This window comes from Lemur catta, chromosome 1 (genome assembly GCF_020740605.2).
Source record: "Lemur catta isolate mLemCat1 chromosome 1, mLemCat1.pri, whole genome shotgun sequence".
NCBI classification, from domain to species: domain Eukaryota; kingdom Metazoa; phylum Chordata; class Mammalia; order Primates; family Lemuridae; genus Lemur; species Lemur catta.
The window spans coordinates 29563192-29583141 of NC_059128.1; the positions used below are offsets into that span (position 1 = coordinate 29563192).

At 55.2% G+C, this 19950-nt stretch overlaps 1 protein-coding gene across 2 annotated transcripts in view; it reads right to left on the reverse strand.

Moving 5' to 3' along the window:
* Positions 1-15840, reverse strand: part of PLEKHD1 (pleckstrin homology and coiled-coil domain containing D1) — a 32869-nt gene extending 17029 nt beyond the window's left edge. The window contains exons 1-6 of one of the 2 annotated variants that reach the window (XM_045564854.1): positions 15404-15840; positions 3708-3801; positions 3250-3339; positions 2974-3050; positions 2089-2180; positions 1029-1081 (exon numbers count right to left, since the gene is read on the reverse strand). In XM_045564854.1, the coding sequence (XP_045420810.1) occupies positions 1029-1081; positions 2089-2180; positions 2974-3050; positions 3250-3339; positions 3708-3801; positions 15404-15552 (555 nt within the window). In that variant the 5' untranslated portion in view covers positions 15553-15840. Of the gene's footprint in view, positions 1-1028; positions 1082-2088; positions 2181-2973; positions 3051-3249; positions 3340-3707; positions 3802-13724; positions 13745-15403 lie in introns of those variants that run through there. The other variant, XM_045564862.1, reaches the window with a different exon arrangement.
* Between the last annotated feature and the right edge of the window lie 4110 nt (positions 15841-19950).

Below are 19950 nucleotides of genomic sequence, written 5' to 3' on the forward strand. Positions count from 1 at the left end.
ATCACTAATAAGATAGTAGGTTCTAAGCTGTGCGCAGTGGCGGAGGATCGCTTGAGCTCAGGAGTTCAAGACCAGCCTGAGCAAGAGTGAGACTCCGTCTCTACTAAAAATAGAAAAATTAGCCAGGCATCCATGATGCGTGCCTGTAGTCCCAGCTCCTCGGGAGGCTGAGGCAAGAGGATCGCTTGAACCCAGGAGTTTGAGGTTGTAGTGAGCTACAATGACGTCACTGCACTCTAGCTAGGGTGACAGAGTGAGACTCTGTCTCAAAAAAAAAAAAAAAGATAGGTTGCTTTAATCTATTATTATCCCCATTTTTCAGACAAGAATATTGATTTTCAGAGAGGTTAAGTAACTTGCCCAAGGTCACAAAGCTAGAAGTGGTGAAGGTCACATACGAACACAAGCAGCCTGGCTCCAGAGTCCGCTCTGCTAACCGCTGCCCCGCCCTGCCCTTCAGGTGTGGTAGTGACGCCCCAGATCAGGCAAGGCCCCTGCTGCACAGAGATTCCAGGTGGAGCGGGCTTCAGCCGCTCACCACCCTCCAATTAGGCAAAAGTCTCCCGTAGCCCACGGGCTGCCTCAAGCCGACGCTTGGCCAGCTCAGGACTTTGCTGACATTCAGAGAATGAAGGAACTTCTGAGATCATCAAACCCAATCACCCTTATGGTACCAGAAGCCCCTCTGTGGGTAACAGCGGCCACGACAGCCACCTGTGAACACTGACCAGTGGCTCGTTACCTGCTGACCCAGCTATGACCATTCTGGATGGCACTTTTTCTGGAAGGTGATCACTCACCCTTTTTACTTTCCTCCCAGGGGTTGGCGAGGAGAAGGACACTCCTTGCCAAGAAGCTATGACAAGTCCCAGGTACCGTCATCCCACCGGGCCTCCCTGCCCTGCCCTGTCTGGCTCTCCAGCAAGGCCTGAGTGCCCAGCTCACCTACGTCGCTCCCCAGTGCTAGAAGCCCGAGCCGTGCAGCTGCCGGGGCCCCGGAGCGCAGTGGGAGGGGAGTGTGCACCTACCTCTCTCTGCTCCCGCTGAAGGCACAGCTCTTCCGTCTCCTCCATCAGTTTGTCTGCCAGAGCAAGCACACACACAGACACTCACTAAAGGCTCGCTCTGGATCCCAGGTCCTGAGGTGGCCTCTGTCACCCCCAGCACCTCCCGAAGAAGAGGTCAGCACCCTGCCAGCCAGAGGGTGGGGCCAGCTCCTGGGGACAGAAGCCGCCTCACTGGCCTGAGCTGACACCCCGCTTTTCTGTCGTCGCCCCTGCTTTGTGCATTCACAGGGCCATGAAGGGCCGCGTCCTCGAAGCTCAAGCTCGAGTGGTCTCTGCTGTAGCCAGGGGGTCCCCACCTGCCTCCCACCTGCACCCGGGTCTGGCTGGTGGGGGCGGGCAGAGTCCTAGGGGAGGTGTCGGGAGCAGTCAGAGGGAGACAGTGCTGGGGCCCGAGAGACTAAGCAGGCGGAAGGGGAGAGGGTCCCAGGCAAAGGAGCAAACCCTCAGTCTCACAGGCTTCTCTCTCAAACAGAGCATTTGCCGACCAATCAAGGCCACAGGGGCCTGGAACCCTGTGGCCAAGTTTAAAGTGGCCTGGGAGAGTGGCTGGGGGCAAGTCCAGGCCCTGGGGACCTGGGTAGGGTAACAACATCAACTCCACTTATGGGGCCCTTACTGTGTGCCTGACACAAGCACTTACAGACACTTTCTCATTTAGCTCGATTCTCATACCACCTCTAAAACCAGGGACTATTTCTATCTCCATTTTAAGGGTGAAGAAATTGAGGCTGAGCAGCCCAAAGACACACACGGCCGACAAGTGAGTGACGAGGCTGGACGCGAGCCCAGGGTCCTAACCACCAGGCTCTCCTGCCTTCAGCCATGCTGGCCAAAAGCACACTTACTGCACCACGAAGCCCCCAGGTGCCTAACTGGTCTCTGGCTCCTCATAGCCTGCTAAGCCCCACCTGAGACACACCCAGCCCTGCCTGGGTCTCCCACCAAGCCCCTGGCTGTAGCCCCCAGCCCCCAAGTGCGACCATTAGGGAGCCACAGCTTCCAGCGCACCCCTCCAGCCAACCTAAATACTCCTGCTTTTCCTTAGCCAACTGCAGCCCCTGGGCCTCCAGGCTTTTGATCATGGCTTCTCCCAGCTGGGCATTCTTCCAGGTCCTGGGGAGGGAGGGCAGATGGGACAGAGGAGAGAAGGGGAAGAAACAGAAAATCGTTAAAATGGAAGGGAAGAAGAGAAAGGGCATGCACAGGTTTTGTACTCGCCTGTCCTTTCTCCTCCAGGACCCCAGCTTGCGTTCTCTCTGGCACCCATGGCTCTGGGCACACCAGAAGCACGGATCACTCACGGTAGCTGGAGGCTGGCCCAGGCTGCAAAGTGGGCCATGGGGGGCTGGGCCAACAGCACTTTCAGAGCAGGGAAGAGATTGCTTCCCAGGTGGATTTCTGCACCACAGAATGCCCTGCACCTGGTGCAAGGCCTGGCACAGGGTGCACAGTCAGTGTGGTTTGTTGGATGAAAAGCATGACACAGCTCGAATAGGCAGGGTCCGGGACAGGAATCTATGTGCAAACGGACTGCATCGGGCTGGGGATTTCTGTGGGCTGGACCCCAATTGACAAAGCATTAGCTCTGGTCTTTGCTAGAATTAATTATGGGCCTGGAAGGTGAGATGGGTATGAGGAGGTGCCAAATATGACTAGTGGATTGACTCCCAAGAGTTAGAGATAAATGGCGCCCACATCTGCCACTTGTGGCTCTAGACACTTCCCAGGCTCACTTAGGGCACTGGTCACAGATGCTCTATAACCCTGCCTGTCTCCTCCCACCTGCCCTAGCCAACTCCCACAACCCTGTCCCTGTGCCCACCAGGATCCCAGCAGAGGCAGGGAGCCCAGCCCATCCCCCACCCCTTAGACCCTCAGGCTGCCCCCACTGGCAGTGAGCACTTACACCTTCCCAGACTCCTGCAGCATCTCCAACCACTGGGTCTGCTCGAACTCAGACTCGGCAGCCAGCAAGACGTTCCCCTGCCAGGAAGAGGAGCCACAGTGTGGCTGAGAAGCAGCCACTTTTCGGGTGACGGAGGCCCAGCTCTGCTCTCCCACCTCTCCCCACGTCCCTGGGCACTGACCCCTCCCAGGCCAGGCCATAGAGGGGTCGCCCTAGGGAGCCTGAGGAGCCGGCCTTCCGCTGCTGAGCGCAGGCGGAGGGGAGAGCCTTACTCACGTGGAAGTCCTGGTGGGAGATCTTCATGGCGTAGGGCATGCTGGGCTCTTCCTTGGCCTCCACCAGGCAGCCCCCCAGAGGGATGACGCCCTGACGGAGAACCAGAACAGACAGCCCCCACCCCACCCAGCTCAGGTCACTGAGGGCCCCAGGGGCCCCGGGACAAAGCCAAGTCCTGCCAAGGGCCCCCGGTGGGAAGCCAGACCCTGGGGCCACTGGGCAGAGGCCAGACTGACTCCCAGAGCAGGGAAGAAGGGCTGGGCAGGCTCGGGGTACAGGAGGGCGGGTGTCCAGCCCAGGAGGCAGGCAGGGGGTCTTTCGCCCCAAGAGCATTTGCTCTCCGGACTCTCTGCTAGACCAGAGCAAGGGAGCAGATAGTCCCCATCCCTCCCAAGACACATCCCCTGATGTCCCTGCTGGCCCCTTCCCCACGTGGCCCTGGGGAGGGGCTGCCTCACCTTAGGATGTATATTGAAGTATTTATTGGTTTCAAAGCTCTTTCTTTCGCTCTCAGAGTAGTAAAGCAGAAAGCTCTCTTTGATGATGAAAAACCTACAGTGGGTGGTAGGGGAGGAGCAACCAGGAGAGAAGACGTGAGGTTTCTCTGGACAACAAGAGTGCCCCGCGGGCCCTGGACTCTCCGCTCAGACTCATCCTCTCCAACTCACTTCCCTCATGTACACAGAGGCCTCAGCCAACCAGCTGAGCCCCCGCAGGCAGCCCGACCCTCGCACCCGACTCTCGCACCCGAGGGCAGCTGTAGTGGCAGCCCCACGACTGAGTTCTGGGTCTGGCTACCTTCGTCCCCCCCCCAACCACCACCCCCAGCACAGCAGGGTGGCTGGGTCCTTCCCCGGCACCATCAGCACCTTGAGGCATCACCTCCAGTCACTTGGGTCTCCGTCAGGAGACTGGAAGGGAGGAAAGAAGGTGCGAGCTGCCAAGATGGATCTTTGGCAAGTAACTGCAAAAGCTGGCGACCAAGTGGAATTGGGGTACCAGGCCAGTGAGACCAGGTCTGCAGCCCCGAACACCCCACAGTGTCACACCAGCACTCCCTTTGTCTCAGACTGCTCCCCGGCCTCCTGCCGGGACTCAGGTCTAACGGAGGGGCTCTGTGACTGCTGGGGACTGTCACAGGGCTAATGATTGGAGCTGACTGTGATAAGACAGCAAGTGCCCTTCAGAGAAAGATCCAATTGGGCCTCAAAGCCCCAAGGCTCAGGGACACCCTGAGTGGCTGGCTCGTTCCTCCAGGGCCCTGCCATTAGCACTGTTGTAGTGAGGGGACGTGAGTGGAATGTGGCAGAGATCCTGAAAGTTGTTGAGTGCGTGTGCACTCGGTGGGCACACAGTGGCCAACAGTGCCCATCTCTCCCCTGCTCTGTGTTCAGTGACACGGTGTTGGTAGCTTGATAGTGACCACGGTGGGAATATTATCTACATCATGAAAATCAAACACTACAAAACTGTCCCGCTCCCTCCCCAGGAGCCTGGGGTTACCCGTTTACCAGCACATCTCTGGTTGAAAAAGCCCTCTTGTGAGGGGCTTGAAAAGCTGCTGGCGAGCATGACAAAGTCAGTGAATCTCAGGAAGTCCTGCCAGCCGCGCGATCTCTCCGGAGCCCCCAGCAGTCAGGACTGCTGACCGCTGCCATCTCTCCTCTCCCGGGGAGGGTGATGCTCAGCTTTGTGTGAGCCTCATGCCAACCCGCTTTCTTCATTTGCGCCGACCCTCTCTGCCCAGCACACAGCAAATGCAGCCCTGTGGGCCCTGCTCCAGGTGACACGCTGCTAATGCCAACTCTTCCCCCAGGGCTTTCTGCTCCCAGTGCAGACAGAACACAAGAACACCACCCACCCGCTGCAGACATTCTGCTGCCTCTCTGCTTTCCCACCCCTCTGCACTTCCGCCTGCCTGTGCTCCTCACTAGGCTTGCATGGCCCTGCAAAAGGAGACTGGGCTGCTGTCCCCAGGATGCCCTCCCTCTTGCTCTTCATCCGGCTGGGCCCTTCTCACCCTCAGTGACGAGCCCAACCCACACTGTCGCCTGAGCTCCTCCCACACTTGCTGACCGGGCCATGTACTTGGCACTTGGCACCCACTGCCACACCCTGTGTGCTCAACTTGTGCCGAGGGGGTGCTAGGCTCCTGGAGGGTGGAGCCATCCCACGTGTAACTCCCTTGGGCCGAGGTAGATGTCCCCTGTGTCTGTCCCCTGCCTGTTTCAAAGGAACTTCACAGAGTCGTTAAGAGTACAGGCTTTGGCATCAGACAGACCTGCGGTTTTCCAGCTGGGGGGCCTTGGACAAGCAAGCCCACCTCTCTGAGTCTCAGTTTCTTTAACTGCAGAATGGGGTTAATAGCGCCTACCTTATGCAGCTACTGTGAGGATCAGGTGAGGTTGTGCTCCTCACTCTGCCAATTTGCGGATGACTCAGGACAGAGCTGACAGAAGCACCCCCAAGGTCTGAATATGCAGGGCTGCAGGGAGGGGTGAGGCAAGCAGCACAGGACTCGGCCTCCTGGGACCTCGCCCTCCTTTCCCCCCTCCATGGCTTCTGAAATACTGCTGTGGACTGAACTGTGCCCTGCCTCCAAATTCCTGTTGAAGCCTGCACCAAATGCAACTGTTTCTAGAGATAGGTCTTCAGGAGGTGATTAAGGTTAAATAAGGTCATAAGGGTGGAGCCCTACTCCAGTAGGACTGTGGCCTTGTAAGGGGAAGATCTGTCTCTCTCTCCCTCTCCCCCCTACCACGTGAGGACATATCAAGAAGGTGGCCATCTGCGAGCCAGGCCAAGTGTCCTCACCAGAACCTGACCGTGCTGGCATCCTGATCTCAGAGTCCCAGCCTTCAGAACCTCGAGAAAATACATTTCTGTGGTTTAAGTCACCCAGTCTCAGGGCAAAGCACCGTGCCAGGCCTGGAGGGTGGGCAGGCAGACGATCGTTACACACACGGGCAGGGGAAAGCTGGGCTCTGGGGTCCAACGACCCCCATCCCTCAAGCTGCAGCCTCGGGCCAGCTCCCAGGCTCAGAGCCTCTCTTTCTTCCTCTGTAAAATGGGGGCAGAGATGTCTGTCTGTCTCTTAGGGCTGCTGTGAAGATTCCTTCATGGATTCAACGAATAATTACTAAGCTCCCACTCTGCGCCAGGCTCTGCTCTGGGTGCTGGAGAGACAGTTGTGGATAAGAGAGACAAAAACCCCTCCCCACAGAGCTTACACTGCTTGCGTGTAGCGGGCGGGGGTGGGGGGCAGAGAGTAAATAAATGAGAGTGAGAGAGAGATGTCCCGTGCCAGGTGCTGATCAATGCTATGGAGGAAAATAAATCAGGGTGGGGGGTGGCAGGGACAGGTGAGAGTGAGGACAATATCAAAGAGGCGGTCGGGGAGAACCTAATTCACAAATGACCTTTGTGGAGAGGGAAGGTGTTCCAGCAGAGAAGCCGCAGGTGCAAGGGCCCTGAGGTGGGAAGCATGCCCAGCTCTGGAGGGAACTGCAAGGCTGCAGCAGCTGGGCCAGATTGCACAGGGCCCTGTGGCTATGGCAATGACAGTAACGATCACGCCAACGTTTATGTAGCACTTACCACAAAGCACGCCTTATTCCAAGCAGTTACCTCTGTTAATGCATTTCACACTCACAGTGATCCTATGCGGCAGGTGCTCCCTGCATTTTATATGGACAGAAATGAAGCAGAAGTGGCACAACTTGCTGCAAGTCACACCTCTAGTTGGTAGAGGCTGGCTTTTCTCTGAGGAAGAGAGACAGCCACCGGAGGGCTCTGAGCAGGAGGGACACGATCTGACTTGCATTGCAAAAGGCTCATCCCGCCTGCCGTGTTGAGGACAGACTGTTGAGGTAGAGGCAGGTGGATCTGTTACAGGCTATTGCCACATATTGTTAGGGGGCAAGAGAGGATCCAGTGAGTGGAGGTACTTGCCTGGCACACAGGAGGTGTTCCCAAATGTCACACCCTTCCTTCTCCTCTTGCCCTCCGAAGGACAGCGTAGAGAGAGGCAGGGGAAGGAAGTTGGATGTCCAGGACAGCCTGCAGGCTGTAGGGATTACGAAAGGCCCACAGGATCTTCATGCCATACCTGGCCCAGCTGCAGCTGTCCCAGCTTGGCTTGAGTAAAGATGGGAGTGAAGGGAGGGGAGCTGGCGTGGACCTGGGGGAAGGGGATGACTCCCTGACTGGCAGGGCTGAGTTCTACCCAACACAGGGCTCAGCTGGCCAGCACACTTCTAGGACCTCCAGGGCGGCTTTGCTTATAAAGCTGCCCGGGTGACAGCCCCGATGCCCCAGCTGATGATTCTTAGCTCCTCCGCAGCTGGGGGAGCAGCACCCCTCCTCCCATCCTTCCTTCAAAGAACTCTCACCGTGACTGCAAGCCAGGGGCCCCCTCCTTTGGGCCCTGCGGAGTTGGGGTGGCTGTGCCCAAGGGCTGGCAATAGTCACCATTTCTGTAGCCATTCTCATGCGTTGGCTCCTGTGCCAAGGGCTCTACGTGGATCAGAGTATTGATCCACGGAACAACCCTGGAATGTTAGGCTTTTCATTCCCATTTTACAGATAAGGAAACTGTGGCTTAGAGGTGAAATAATGTGACCAAAGCCACACACCCAGGGCAGAGGTAGAGCTGGGACTGGAACCCACGGGCAGCAGTTCCCACACCTGCTCCCCACGCCACACCGCGTAAGGAGCTGCCCCTCCAGCCCCTGGCCAGGAAACAGATCTGCCACAGGCAGTAGGTTTTGAGGTTGGGATAGCCAAGGGTTAGAGCTCTGCCATGCATCAGCTGTGCACCTGGGGCGAGTTACCTAATCTGTTTAGGCCTCAGGTGCCTGCTGTGTAACTTGAGGTTAATAATACCTCTATCTCATAGGGTTGTCCGGATGCTGAGTTTGTCTGCGTAGAGACTTAGAACATGGCAGTAAATATTCCATAGATGAATTCCATAGTTATTATCACTGGGCTCTGCGTCCTCTGCAGCCTCCCCTGAACTTCTTTCCCATTTGCGCTCACCCGGCCCCTCCTGGAGGGAGCTGTTGGCTCCAGCTCAGCTGGCCAGTTCCATGCTCCGGACACATGGCACACGCTGGCGCCTGTCCCTCCCCTGTCTGAAGCCCACCCCTCCTCCTTCCAGGCCCAACATCAGCCCTGGGAGTAGCTTTGTCTGCGGGCCCCAGCCCTCAGGGCCCTCCTTGGCAGCCCACAGGTGTGGCAAAGCCCAGAGTGTGTGAGGTAAGGGGCTCCTGCCAACCCCAGCTGCCTCCTCTCTCCCAGGAGCACGTACGAGGTGCCAAGCCACTCACTTTGCTAAGTGTTTTATTGACAGTATCTTATTTAAATTTCTCTCAACAACTGTAAAAGATGAAGGTGTTCAGTGTTTTCTACTCCACTGGTGAGGAAACTGAGGCACAGAGGGATTGAGCAACTAGCAAGCGGCAAACTTGAAACTCAGCCGTCTCTGCTGACAAAGCCCAAGTTCTCCACTGCTGCGCTCTGTGGTGGCTGCTTCTCCTCACGACACAGGACTCGGAGCTTCCTGGGGCTTATCTCTGCAAAGTGGCTGCAAGGCCCTGCTCAGGTGGGGTCAGAGGGCATCAGCCACTTCCCTGCTACGCTGGTCCTGTGCTGGCCCCTGGAGCTTGATGACTCACTGCCCTCAAGGTGCTCGTTGAATGTGGGAGAAAGAGTGTAGAAACCGATAATTTAAAAAATAAACTAATGTTTGCCACTGCGCCCGGTTAGGCACCGGGCTAGTAACAGCACTCACAGGAGGTAGGGGAGGAAACTGGAGCAAAGAGAAGTTAAGTAATGTGCCCCAGATGGCACAGCCGAGAAAACAGGGAGCTGGAGCTGTTGTAAGGCACCAGAGTATACCGGAACATTGTCCAGCAGTGGGGTACACTGCCACGTTAGAAAGCGCCATGAGGATCAACTGCGACACTATAAAGCACCAGGATACACTGCTGGTACTCTGTAAATTGTGGCGAAGGTTTCTACCTCTGGTCGTGCAACAAGGACCACCTACACTGGACAGCAAGTGAATCCATAAACAAAGAAGCAAGGGTTTAGAGCCTCTTGGGGATAAGGAGAAATTGCTGGTGCAGGTTTTAAACTTCCCCGGGCTGTGGAATTTAATCTTGGGGCCAACACTGTAAGTTTAGATAAGGTACAGGGAGAGTGTAGACTAGGGAGGAATGAATGATTTAGGGGTCCAGCCAAGGGAGTTTTCTGAGAGGAGGTGACAACTGAGAAGGGTTTTGAAGAATGAATAGGAGTATCTTACAAATTTGGGAGGAAGTGGAAGGGGGAGAGATGAATTCCAGAGAAACAGCATATGCGAAGAATAGTGTGTTCAAGGTTATGGAAATGGATCTGGTATTATTGACAGATAACTGCAAAAGGGGAGGGTGGGCGGTGGTGTGGAGGAGGGGGGTAAGGAGCAAGTTAAGGTCAGAGAGTGAAGCAAGGCATGCAGTCCTTGCCAAGAGGCTGGACTTCTGCCTGCAGATGAGGGGAGCTGCCAGCACGTTTCAAAAAGGGCAGTGATTGCCCTTTGGTGGTTTTAGACATGGAGAGGGTGGCCTTCAGGGGTCCACAGCTAGGCAAAGGGGCAAATCAGAGTCATTGGGAGGTACAAATCAGCAGTGCTTGCTCAATAATTAGACAAGGGCAGGGCGAGCAGAGTCTGGGATGACACAGTGGCTAGGACTCTTGCCTAGGTGACAGCATGGACACAGGTGCCATCCACGTGATTTAGGAGACCCAGGAAGGGTTTTCTTAAGCTTTGTCCCCACTTTTCTCTCCACCCCCTCACCCTTTGATCTGAATGCAACAAAAGACTCAACCAGAGCTTGCTGGCTGACACTGGCCTCACAAAGGATCCAGCTAGAGCCAAGGAAAATGCTACTGAGACCCACATTGGGCAGGTCCTGTTAAAGAAAGGCCCGTCCACTCTCTGTCCACTCTGGGGAGCTCCTTACTGTTTGGAGATGCAGATGAGTTTGGGAGTAGGAGCTGGGAAGGGCTTTGCATAACAGAATGAAAGAAATTTGAATGTGGGGGAAATTGTGGAGGACAATGGGGAGGAGGAGGGATGGGGACGTGCAGAGGAGAGAGAAACCTGGTGGATGCAACAGTCTGGGTCCCAGGGTGTCAAGAGAGAGTGGTGCCATCTCTGAAGGCTTAAGGGACCAGGGAGCTTACACTCGATTTGAAGATGTTCCGCACTTCTGTGATTTAATTGCGTCCTCACCCTCCTCTTTGCCACACCCTCCCTGCAGGATAGGCTGTGAGATTCTCAAATTCTTTATGGAAGAGGTTGGTGTGTCTGTGGGGCAGTGGGAAGGGGGGGGAAACTGAGGAATAAAAACTGAGTTCTGCCTCTGCTTCTGCAACAAGGACCACCTACACTGGACAACAAATTAATCCTTAAACCAAGAAATAAGAGTTTCGAAACTCTTGAAATTAGCAGAAACTCTGGTGCAGGTTTTAGTCTTTCCCAGGATGTGGGATTTGATCTTGGGGCCAAATTTATCTCACTTTCAAGCAGGCAGCAAGCGCCCAGTAGACACGTGAGTTAACACAGGTTTCATTTCCCAGGAAGAGGAACGTCCAGCCCGGCTGCCCCCTCTTCTCCAGGCACAAACTTCCAGAATAAGCCCAGCAGCCAGCCTCCCTCATCTCTGAGCCCCTCGGACACTGAGAATGGCTGTGTGGGGGCTGGCGCTGGGGAAGGACAGCCTATCAGAAGTGTCCTTTTCAGAAGTGGCAGCAGGAAGGTGGAAACGACACAGCCCCCAGTGTGTGTCCCCTTTAGTCCATTCTGGGTGGCCTGGCTCATCCTGGCCTGTGCTGCCCATCTGGCATCTGGTCTGAGATGGTGGGACAGCAGGAACCCTGCCTGTGAAGTGCCTGAGTCATGACATGTTAGAGTTCGTGGAGAGACCGTCAAGTCCACGGGAGTTCAAAGAATATGTTAGCAGAATTCTTCAAACAATATGGTAAAGACAAGCTTAGTAGGTAAGTCAGACACCAGCGCGGAGGTGCAGGTTGAAGTGGGTGGGGGGCCTTGGAGCTCTGCCCCCTGTTCCCGGCACCCTGGGATACCCTCAAGGCACCTCAACAATCATCCGTGGAACACAGTTGGAAAACCACATTTGACCCACCCCACCCCCATGTGCAGAAGAGGCACTGCTGGCCAGTGAGGTGACATGCTGTGGCCTGGGTCACGCAGCTGGTTGCTGGCAGGACTGGAACTCAGAGCTCCTGCCTCTAAGCCTAGATCCACTTTCCACCACACCCGCAGCTGCTCTCTGAAGAAATTGCTATATTATTTTTAAGTCCTGGAGATAAGGAAGCTAAACTGTCTGCAAGCTTGAGGTCTGGCCCACTCACACGTGAGACTCGTTTTCAAACAGGCCATCAACTGCCACGAGGGCAGCTCCATGAGGAGGGGAGTGGGAAAGAAGTGTGGCTTGTCTGCACAATCTGGCTCATGTAGCTGTGACAGACCTGGGCTGGGCAGATCGTCATCTGACCCCAGTGGAGCCTGACCTAACGCGCGTTATTTCATTTTGTGGTCGTGTGATCCAGAGATTGTGCCCATCTCCTTAACCCAAGGACTCATTGTAACCTCGAGGCCACCATCTGAGAAGGAGAAGGGGGTCCTGGGTACAAGGACCTGGGGAGACCCAGATTAGGCTCCTTCTCTTGCCTCTGTGCTCGGGAGAACACCACCCTGGAACACGGGGAAGGCAGAGCCACAGAGTGGAAAACACTATGAAATCTTCGGTATAAGGTAAATTGATCACTACTTTTTTCTGGAGGCAGAGACACTGTCCCCCAAGCCTTGCCCCTTTGTCAATGCTGAAAGAACGTCCCTGCTCTGTCACCTCCCGAACCTTCCCACACATGTTAGCAGAACCCCAAATCCCTGTGGGAAGAAAGTCTCCTCAAATCTTCGGATCTTTTTGGTATGGCGACCACTGTCTGTGCAGATAATCTTTCCACACCGGTGCAGGTTGTAGCCTGAGATTAGGGACGTGTGGCTACTATCTCTGTGGCTCCTCTGGCACCTGGTGGACACCATGAATCTTAGCTCCCTGAGTTGGGGACCCACCAATATTCTGCAAGAGTAAACTGCTGCCCGGCCGGGCTCAGGCCCTGCGGCTGGCCACCTTGCACCCAGGGGAGCAGGGACGGGTAGGGGTATGGATGCCCTTGTTGCAGGAGAGAATTGGCTGGGTCCATCAGAGGCTCTGGCCTTGGGAGGTGTTCAGAAGGGATTTGGGAGAGGGGCTTAGAATGCTGGTCAGAGTATTAACTCCAGGAAAGAGTCAGCCCGGCTGACCTGGGGCCCAACACGATGCTGACCTTGGCCAAGGCCGAGACGCCCACTCCCTTCCTCCTTGTCTTGGAGCTGCCCAGGCCTTTGCCCGGTCTTTGCACCTGCGTCTCCACAGCTCACAGAGAAGAGGACAGAGTCACCAGCCTTACCTTCTAGACACCTTTCCCAGATTCTCTTCTCTCTGCTAATGAATGCTTTTGACTCCCTTTCCCCTTTGTTGCCCCTGGGAAAATAAGCTGAACATTCAGCTGGAGGGCATTTTCCCACCCCAGGAAGGCAGGGCTGCTTGGGCAGTGAGGGCTGGAGGCAGATGAGCTAAGACAGACCCTGAGCCTGAGCGGAAGCGGTTTTAGAGAACCTAGCCAGCCACAGCCGGTTCCATCCCGCCCACTGTATTAATGCAGCACAGAGACGCTCCAGGCCCCCTCCCCTTAGCTGTCCCAGCCAGGGCATCGATCGTCCTAATGGCAAGGCTCTGCAGTGGCAGGCCGGAGCTCCTCTGTCCCCAAGCCTTCCTGTGGCTGCTAATTACCTGAGTCTAGAGGCTCCACTTCATGAATAGGAAACTGGGGCCCAGGAGGCCCTGACAGGAAGAAAGAGGGGGATGAGCTGAGCATTATGCCTGCCCCACACCCAGACCCTCTCTGGCTGGCTCTGTCACCCACCCAAGGCTAATTCCTGTGTGTGTATTACCAGAACTGGGAACATGGACAGAGGTCTACAGTGGGAAGGTGCATGTTAGTCCTTTCCTGAGCCCCAGGGGAGGAGGAGTCTTTGCACAGTGGCAGCTCCAGAATTCCTTTAAAAGAAGGGAATGAGGGTGAGAATATCCTTGGAAGGGGGCCAGAGGACTTGACTTGAAGCTGTATTTACAGACCATTCACACTGTTCTGACTTAGATTGGATTTTTTGGGATGTCCGTGGGGACTGCTGATGGAGATTCTTGGGGTGGGGGATGCTCAAGCCCTCCAAGCTCTGCTCAGCCCCACCGCACTGTGCTTTCAGCTGGGGGCCTATACCCCTGACACTGGCCAGGAATCAACAGTGGGTGCAGGGACCAGGTTCCCAATGTGCCTGTGGTGGTGAGGGGGATGAGGGAACATACCCTGGGGGTCACAGGCAGCTAGCATTTACTGGGAATGCAATCAGGTGAAAATGTCAGGCAAGAGCAGTCTTGGTTGACAGGACCCAGAGGCAATACCAGGGACCATAGCCAGACCCAGCTGAGAAGTGTTGGCCACCTGAAGCAGCTGGGGCAGAAGAGAGATGGGGGCGGGGGGAACATTCTGTTAATGGTACTTGAATCTGCATGCACCCTTCCCACCCCCACTTGAGTGCCCTGGCAGAGACAAAGCTGCTCCTGGCCCTTGGAGGCTGCAGCTCAGATAGGATGAACATGGAAGTCCCCAAATACTCTCCATGCTGCTCCAAGCCTCCATTTATGGGATCAGAAGTAAGCTTAACTTTGGAGGAATTCAAGGAGGTCATATGCCATTAAATCTCGGATAGAAACCTGTCAGAAGTAACAAAATTACCTGAAACCAGTGATGTGAAATGTGAGATACTGTCTACAGCTCCACTGGTTCTGCAGTCTTATAGAAATATTAAATTATTCATCACAATAGAACATCAGCATCAACCACTACCACACCCACATGATCTGTGGTCCTGGAACATTTGAGGTCCACTCTGCTCAGGGACAGACTCTCATAGCGTGGGATGGGGAAGGGGCATCTGGACACCCCTGGTTTCCTGGAATGGTCACATCTCCAGGGAAGGGCTGGGACAGGGTCTGAGTTCTCTAGGCCATAGCGGTAGCAAATCTCAGAACTGAAATTGACTTGAGGGTGAAAACTGTCCACAAGAAGGCCCATGGCACCCGAAACCAGTCGGGAGCTTCCTGCAAGTCCAAGGCTGTGAGCTTCCTCTTCCCCCAACACCTCCCAGGCCCATTTGTAAGTGGGAAGTGGGGACTGATGTCGGGGGACTGGGAGCTGGTGCTGAAGGACAGGCTGGGGTGGCTCTGGCTCTCCTCACCACCCCTTCCAAAGGATCAGTCCTTCTATAGGACCAATCTACCCCCTCTCCCACCCAGCTACATCCCTCCTTTCCAGCCCCTCCACCTGAAGCACCAGAATCTCTTTTCTCTCCACCCAGATTTTCTTTTTAAAAAATTATTTCAAGGGACAGTTGGAGTGGTTGCCAACATGCTTTCCCAGGGGTGAGCGCAACCTTTCCCACCCCCTCCCTCCCCCCTGCCTTTCGGAAGGGCCGCAGCCCAACTTGCTTAGTGTGAGTGTAAGGGTTGGGGGTGAGTGCAAGGGGGGACACTGGTGCCCCACTTCTGAGCCAGCTCTTCGCGGTGGGAGGGGGGTTGTGAAGAGGATGGAATTGACAGGGGGGATTCCAGGACAATATCTTTGGCTAGAGGTGGAGTTTCTCCCTCCGCGACAGAGTCTGGCCCAACCTGACCCAGTGGGCTCCGACGGAGGCCACGATCTCTTATGCCCACACCCAGCCTCCTCACTCGGGACTCGAGTTCATTCCACGGGGAGTTCACACGCACCCGGGCCCCTGGTCGTCCCACCCTAGCTCTCCCGGCCCAGGCTAAGATCCACATCTTCCGGGGGAGTCAGTGTAGAGTGAAACGGGGGCGAGGCCAAGGTCATACAGGAAGACAGAGGCAGGACGGTGACTGGAGGGAGTGAGCGGGGACCTTAGGCCGGGGATCCCTCCCCGACGGTTCTCTGGGGCGCGGGGGGCTGTGGGGGGAGGCGCACTCACCGCCGGGACCACTTGGCCGACGGCCTCCCGAAGGGCCGCTTCCACAGCACCCCGTAGAGCTGCACTTTGGTGCTGATGTCCAGCGCGTCCGCGTCAGTCTGCTCCAGGGAAGGCGAGGGTGACACAGAGTTGGACTTGGACGTGAACATCCTGCCTCAGCTGGGCTGCCCCCGGCCCGGAACACCCCCTTCCCCCCCGGGCCGGCAGGGACGTGGGGCCCCGGGCTAGCGCCAGCTGTGGGAGGCAGTGGGGAAGCGGCGTCCACGAGCGTCTCGGGAAGCCGTCGGGGCGCGTCCCAGCGAGCAGAGACGCCGAGCAGCCACGGCTCGGAGCTGCTGCATGAAAACGCGCCGGGCACGGGGCGCGCAGCCGGCGGCTCGGGCTCGGGATTGCGGCTGGCCGGCGGGAACTCAGCCGGGAGCGAGGCTCAGCCTCGGGCCCGCAGCATTTCCCCCTCCCCCAAGCGACAGCCCTAATTCTGGTGGCCCCGATTGGCTGGGAGTGGCAGGTGAGCCGGCTGGAGGCTGGCCTCGAGCGCCAATCAGGGCGGGCGCCGGCTGGAGGGCCGGGCTCGTCGCGTCCGGAAGGTCCCGGCGGGATGCCGGGCCCGGGACTCAGCCGCAGCACCTCCCCAGTCCCACCCGGGACTCAGCCGCAGCACCTCCCCAGTCCCACCCCAAGCGCCCAACACTCTCCCGAGTTCCCTCTGGCGTACAGCGCCTCCATGGAAGCGGGGGACACGTCTGCGACGTGATGGGCTTGGAGTCACTTGCAGATACCTACTCGCCTCTGGGTGGAGGGGAGGAAGGAGCGAGGGGGTGGTGTCAGACAACCGGGCTTGGGATTCCAACTCGGTCCTTATATCGCTCAGTAAACTGCGGGGAGCCTTGATTTTCTCACCCGTAAAGTGGAGATGCGTGTACCTCCTTGGGCAGGCTGGTGGCCAGGTAAGACCACGGGAAACTCCCGAAGTGCCTGCCCCGAGAGGAGGCTCCTTCAAGGTGGGTGGCCCCTCCCCGCCCCCTCTGGTGGGTTTCACTTTGCGCCGCCGCCGCCTCGCCGGGATCGGATTTCTTTCCTGGAACTCGCCTGTCTATGTCGGCATTTGGCACTCAGTGCCAATCTCGAACTATCAGTGCAGTTTATGTTCGTGATTTATCTGCGCCCCCGGTCCGTGCTCCCTGGGGCTGGGTGCCCCATCCACTTCCGCTCTTTTTTGGGTAGGCATCTGGTGACCGTCTCACTTTCAGGCCAGGGCAGACGTCTGCCCAGCCCTGGGCGACCGCCTCCCTCCCAGCGGCGGGTGGAAATGCTAGGTTGGCACAGCTGTTGGCACCACGCCAAATGCAAGGAATTGAGCTTGCGCAGTAAAAGGCCATCGGCTAGACCAGGATGCGGTCACCCTTTTCCAGGCTAGAAGCTGCAGGCCGTCTCTGAGCAGTCATGATTCACCTATGCCCTTCGGAAAACCTCTGTTCCACGTCAGGGTCTCTGATTCCTCAGGTGTAAGATAAAGAAGTCAGATTGGAACAGAAGTTTGCAAATGGTTAGTCTGAGAGCCACATAGTTTACAGAGAGCCTTTATTGCCCCAAGTAAAAAACCGAGGTTTTCTTTTTTCTTTTTCTTTTTTTGAGACACAGTCTCACTCTGTCGCCCTGGGTAGAGTGCAGTGGCAACACAGCTCACAGCAACTTCAAACTCCTGGGCTCAAGCGAACTTGCCTCAGCCTTTCTGAGTAGCTGGGACTACAAGCCCAAGCCACCACACAGCTAATTTTTTCTATTTTGGGTAAAGACAGGGTCTCACTCTCACTCTGGCTGGTCCAGAACTCCTGACCTCAAGCGATCCTCCAGCCTCGGCCTCCTGGTGTGCTAGGATTACATGTCTGAGCCACCACACCCACCAAAGCTTTTCTTAACATGCAGTAAAATGCACAGATCTTAAGTATTTATTTGATTAATGTATATACCATGTAATCATCACCCAAAGCAAGATACAGAACATTTCAATCACTCCCAGAAAGGTCCTTCATGCCCTTTACTAGTCATTTTCTTCCCCCACAGCCCCTTCTATCATTCTTACATTTGCACAGTGCTTTAACATTTTTGAATTCAATGCCTAAAGGGGCATTCTCCACAGACCCTGTCATCTCCCCTGGTGTTGTCCTGCCTGGCTCCTCCCTGCAGGCATTCTGATTTGTAATCCTCACTAGAGGCTCCCCAAGGCCTTCCCAGGTCTCACATTTTATGAGTCTGTTAACAAGAGGCCTCAGAGCAGGGTGAGGTGGTTCATTACTGTAATCCAGCACTTTGGGAAGCTGAGGCAGGAGGATTGATTGAGGCCAGGAGTTTGAGACCAGTCTGGGCAACATAGCTAGACCCCATCTCTACAAAAAATTTTTGAAAAATTAGCCAGGTGTGATGGCATTCATTGGTAGTCTCAGTTACCCAGAAGGCTGAGACAGGAGGATGTCTTGAGCCCAGAAATTCAAGGTTATACTGAGCTATGATTGAGCCACTGCACTCCAGCCCAGGTGACAGAGCCAGACACTGTCTATTAAAAGAAAAAAGGGAGGATGGCCGTGGTGGCTCATGTCTGTAATCCTAGCACTCTGGAAGGCCCAGGTGGGAGGATCGTTTGCACTCAGGAGTTGGAGACCACTCTGGCCAAAAATGAGACCCCATCTCTGCCAACAATAGAAAAATTAGTTGGGCGTGGTGGTACACACCTGTAGTCCAGCTACTTGGGAAGCTGAGACAGGAGGATTGCTTGAGCCCAGGAGTTTGAGGTTGCAATGGGCTATGATGCCACTGCACTCTACCCAGGGAGACAGAACAAGACTCTGTCTCGAGAAGAACAAAAAAAAAAAAAGCAGGAGCTTCTGAAGGGCTTCCTGAATTACCACCTGGCACCTTCCCTAACTGACTCTGGAGCTCCCAAGCCCAGGCAACTTCCCATTGTTGCTGCCTGTCCAGAGGAGTCCACAGAGAATTCGTTGTGCTTCTCTCACGGCGCATGTTCCTCTGCAGAACATCTCAGGCTGAGCTTTCACACAGAGTCCAGGCCCCCGGTCCATCAGGTGGAAGGAGACAGGACTGGGAAGATGATAAAAGCCAGGCCTAGAGTGCAAAGTGGACATTTCAGTTTTTTTTTTTTGGCCTAGTTTTGACACATGTTCTCATGCCTGGAAATTTTCCCACTTTAGCAGTATTACTTTCCTAAGATGGAAGCTAAAAAACTTGTGTTAAGACCCTGTGGTATGGACTGTACCAGTCATGGGCACTGGGACAGAACTTTTGAGTTGTAGGTGACAAACGTGAGGAAAAAGCATGCACGGCCATGCACTTTTCAAGGGAACATGGTAGCAAAAGCACCTGACTTGCCCTGAGTGTCAGCTGTGCATTCCTGAGGCGGCAGCGGCAGCAGCATTCGTGCTGGCTGAGTGGCAGTACACAAACAGCAGCAGCAAGTGCTCTGTGGCAGCTGCCACTGTCTCAACAGATCGCTTCTGCAGCATGGTTTGGGGTATGGCTCCTGGCAGCTCTGCCTCAGGCCTGGTTCTCTGGCCCTCCCAATATCCTTTTAGTAAATTCATTCATTTTCTGCTGAATCGGGTCAGTAGCAGCTTTGGTTGCTTGTGTTAAGGCCTAGTACAAGCTTGTGAGCCATGGGCCAGAGAAAGACAGGATACCTGCAATCATTCAAAAGAGGTCCTTCCCAAGGAGAAGGGCTGAGTGAGCCCAGAAAATCCTGGGAAAGGCTCGGTTTCTCCAATGGAAGAAATGGAGCTCAGGTTTCTTCAATGGCAAAAAGAAACCAATCTTTGCCCATTTCCTCTGCATAGAGGACATCTGAAACGACCTTAGCTAACCAGCCAGCTCACCTTAGTGGTTAAGGCTGACCACCCTGAGGCAAACAGCCCAAGTTTGATCAACCACTAGATACTTGAATGGGTTCTGTTTCCCTTCAACTAACCACTGCAGATCATGCCAAGTCAGTCTTGGGAGAAGCTCTTTCTGCTTCCATTGCATTCTCTGCCCCAGCTGGTGGGAGTGCTGAATGCCTAGCTGATAGTTAGGCAGAAGACAAAACAAGCTGGGTGCCAATCCAGTGCCCCAGACCAAGAGGGTCAGAGCTGCCCAATCTTATCAGAAACTAAGAGAGACTATCAGGGGTGGAACTCAGGGTCCCTAAGTGCCCTATACTGCTTAGATGCAGAGCTGGATGTTCTAAGTACAGTATTTACAACCGACTCATTTCAATTTTTTTTAAAAAAACACTGAGCTTGGAATCATTTCATTTGATTTTACAATAGACCCACAAGGTACATACTATTTTTAGTTTTCCAGATAAGAAAAATAAAGTTCAAAAAAGTTGTCCACCTAAGGTCACACAGCTAGTGATTTCCTGGAACACGACAGCCCCTAAATACGTGTTGAATGAGGGAAAGTGGCAGGCTGAAGATACTTGGTCTGTCCTAAGCCCACCCCCTTCACATGGTAGCACACTATCATGTGGAGTAAAGTGCAGTCTAGGAAAATATTAG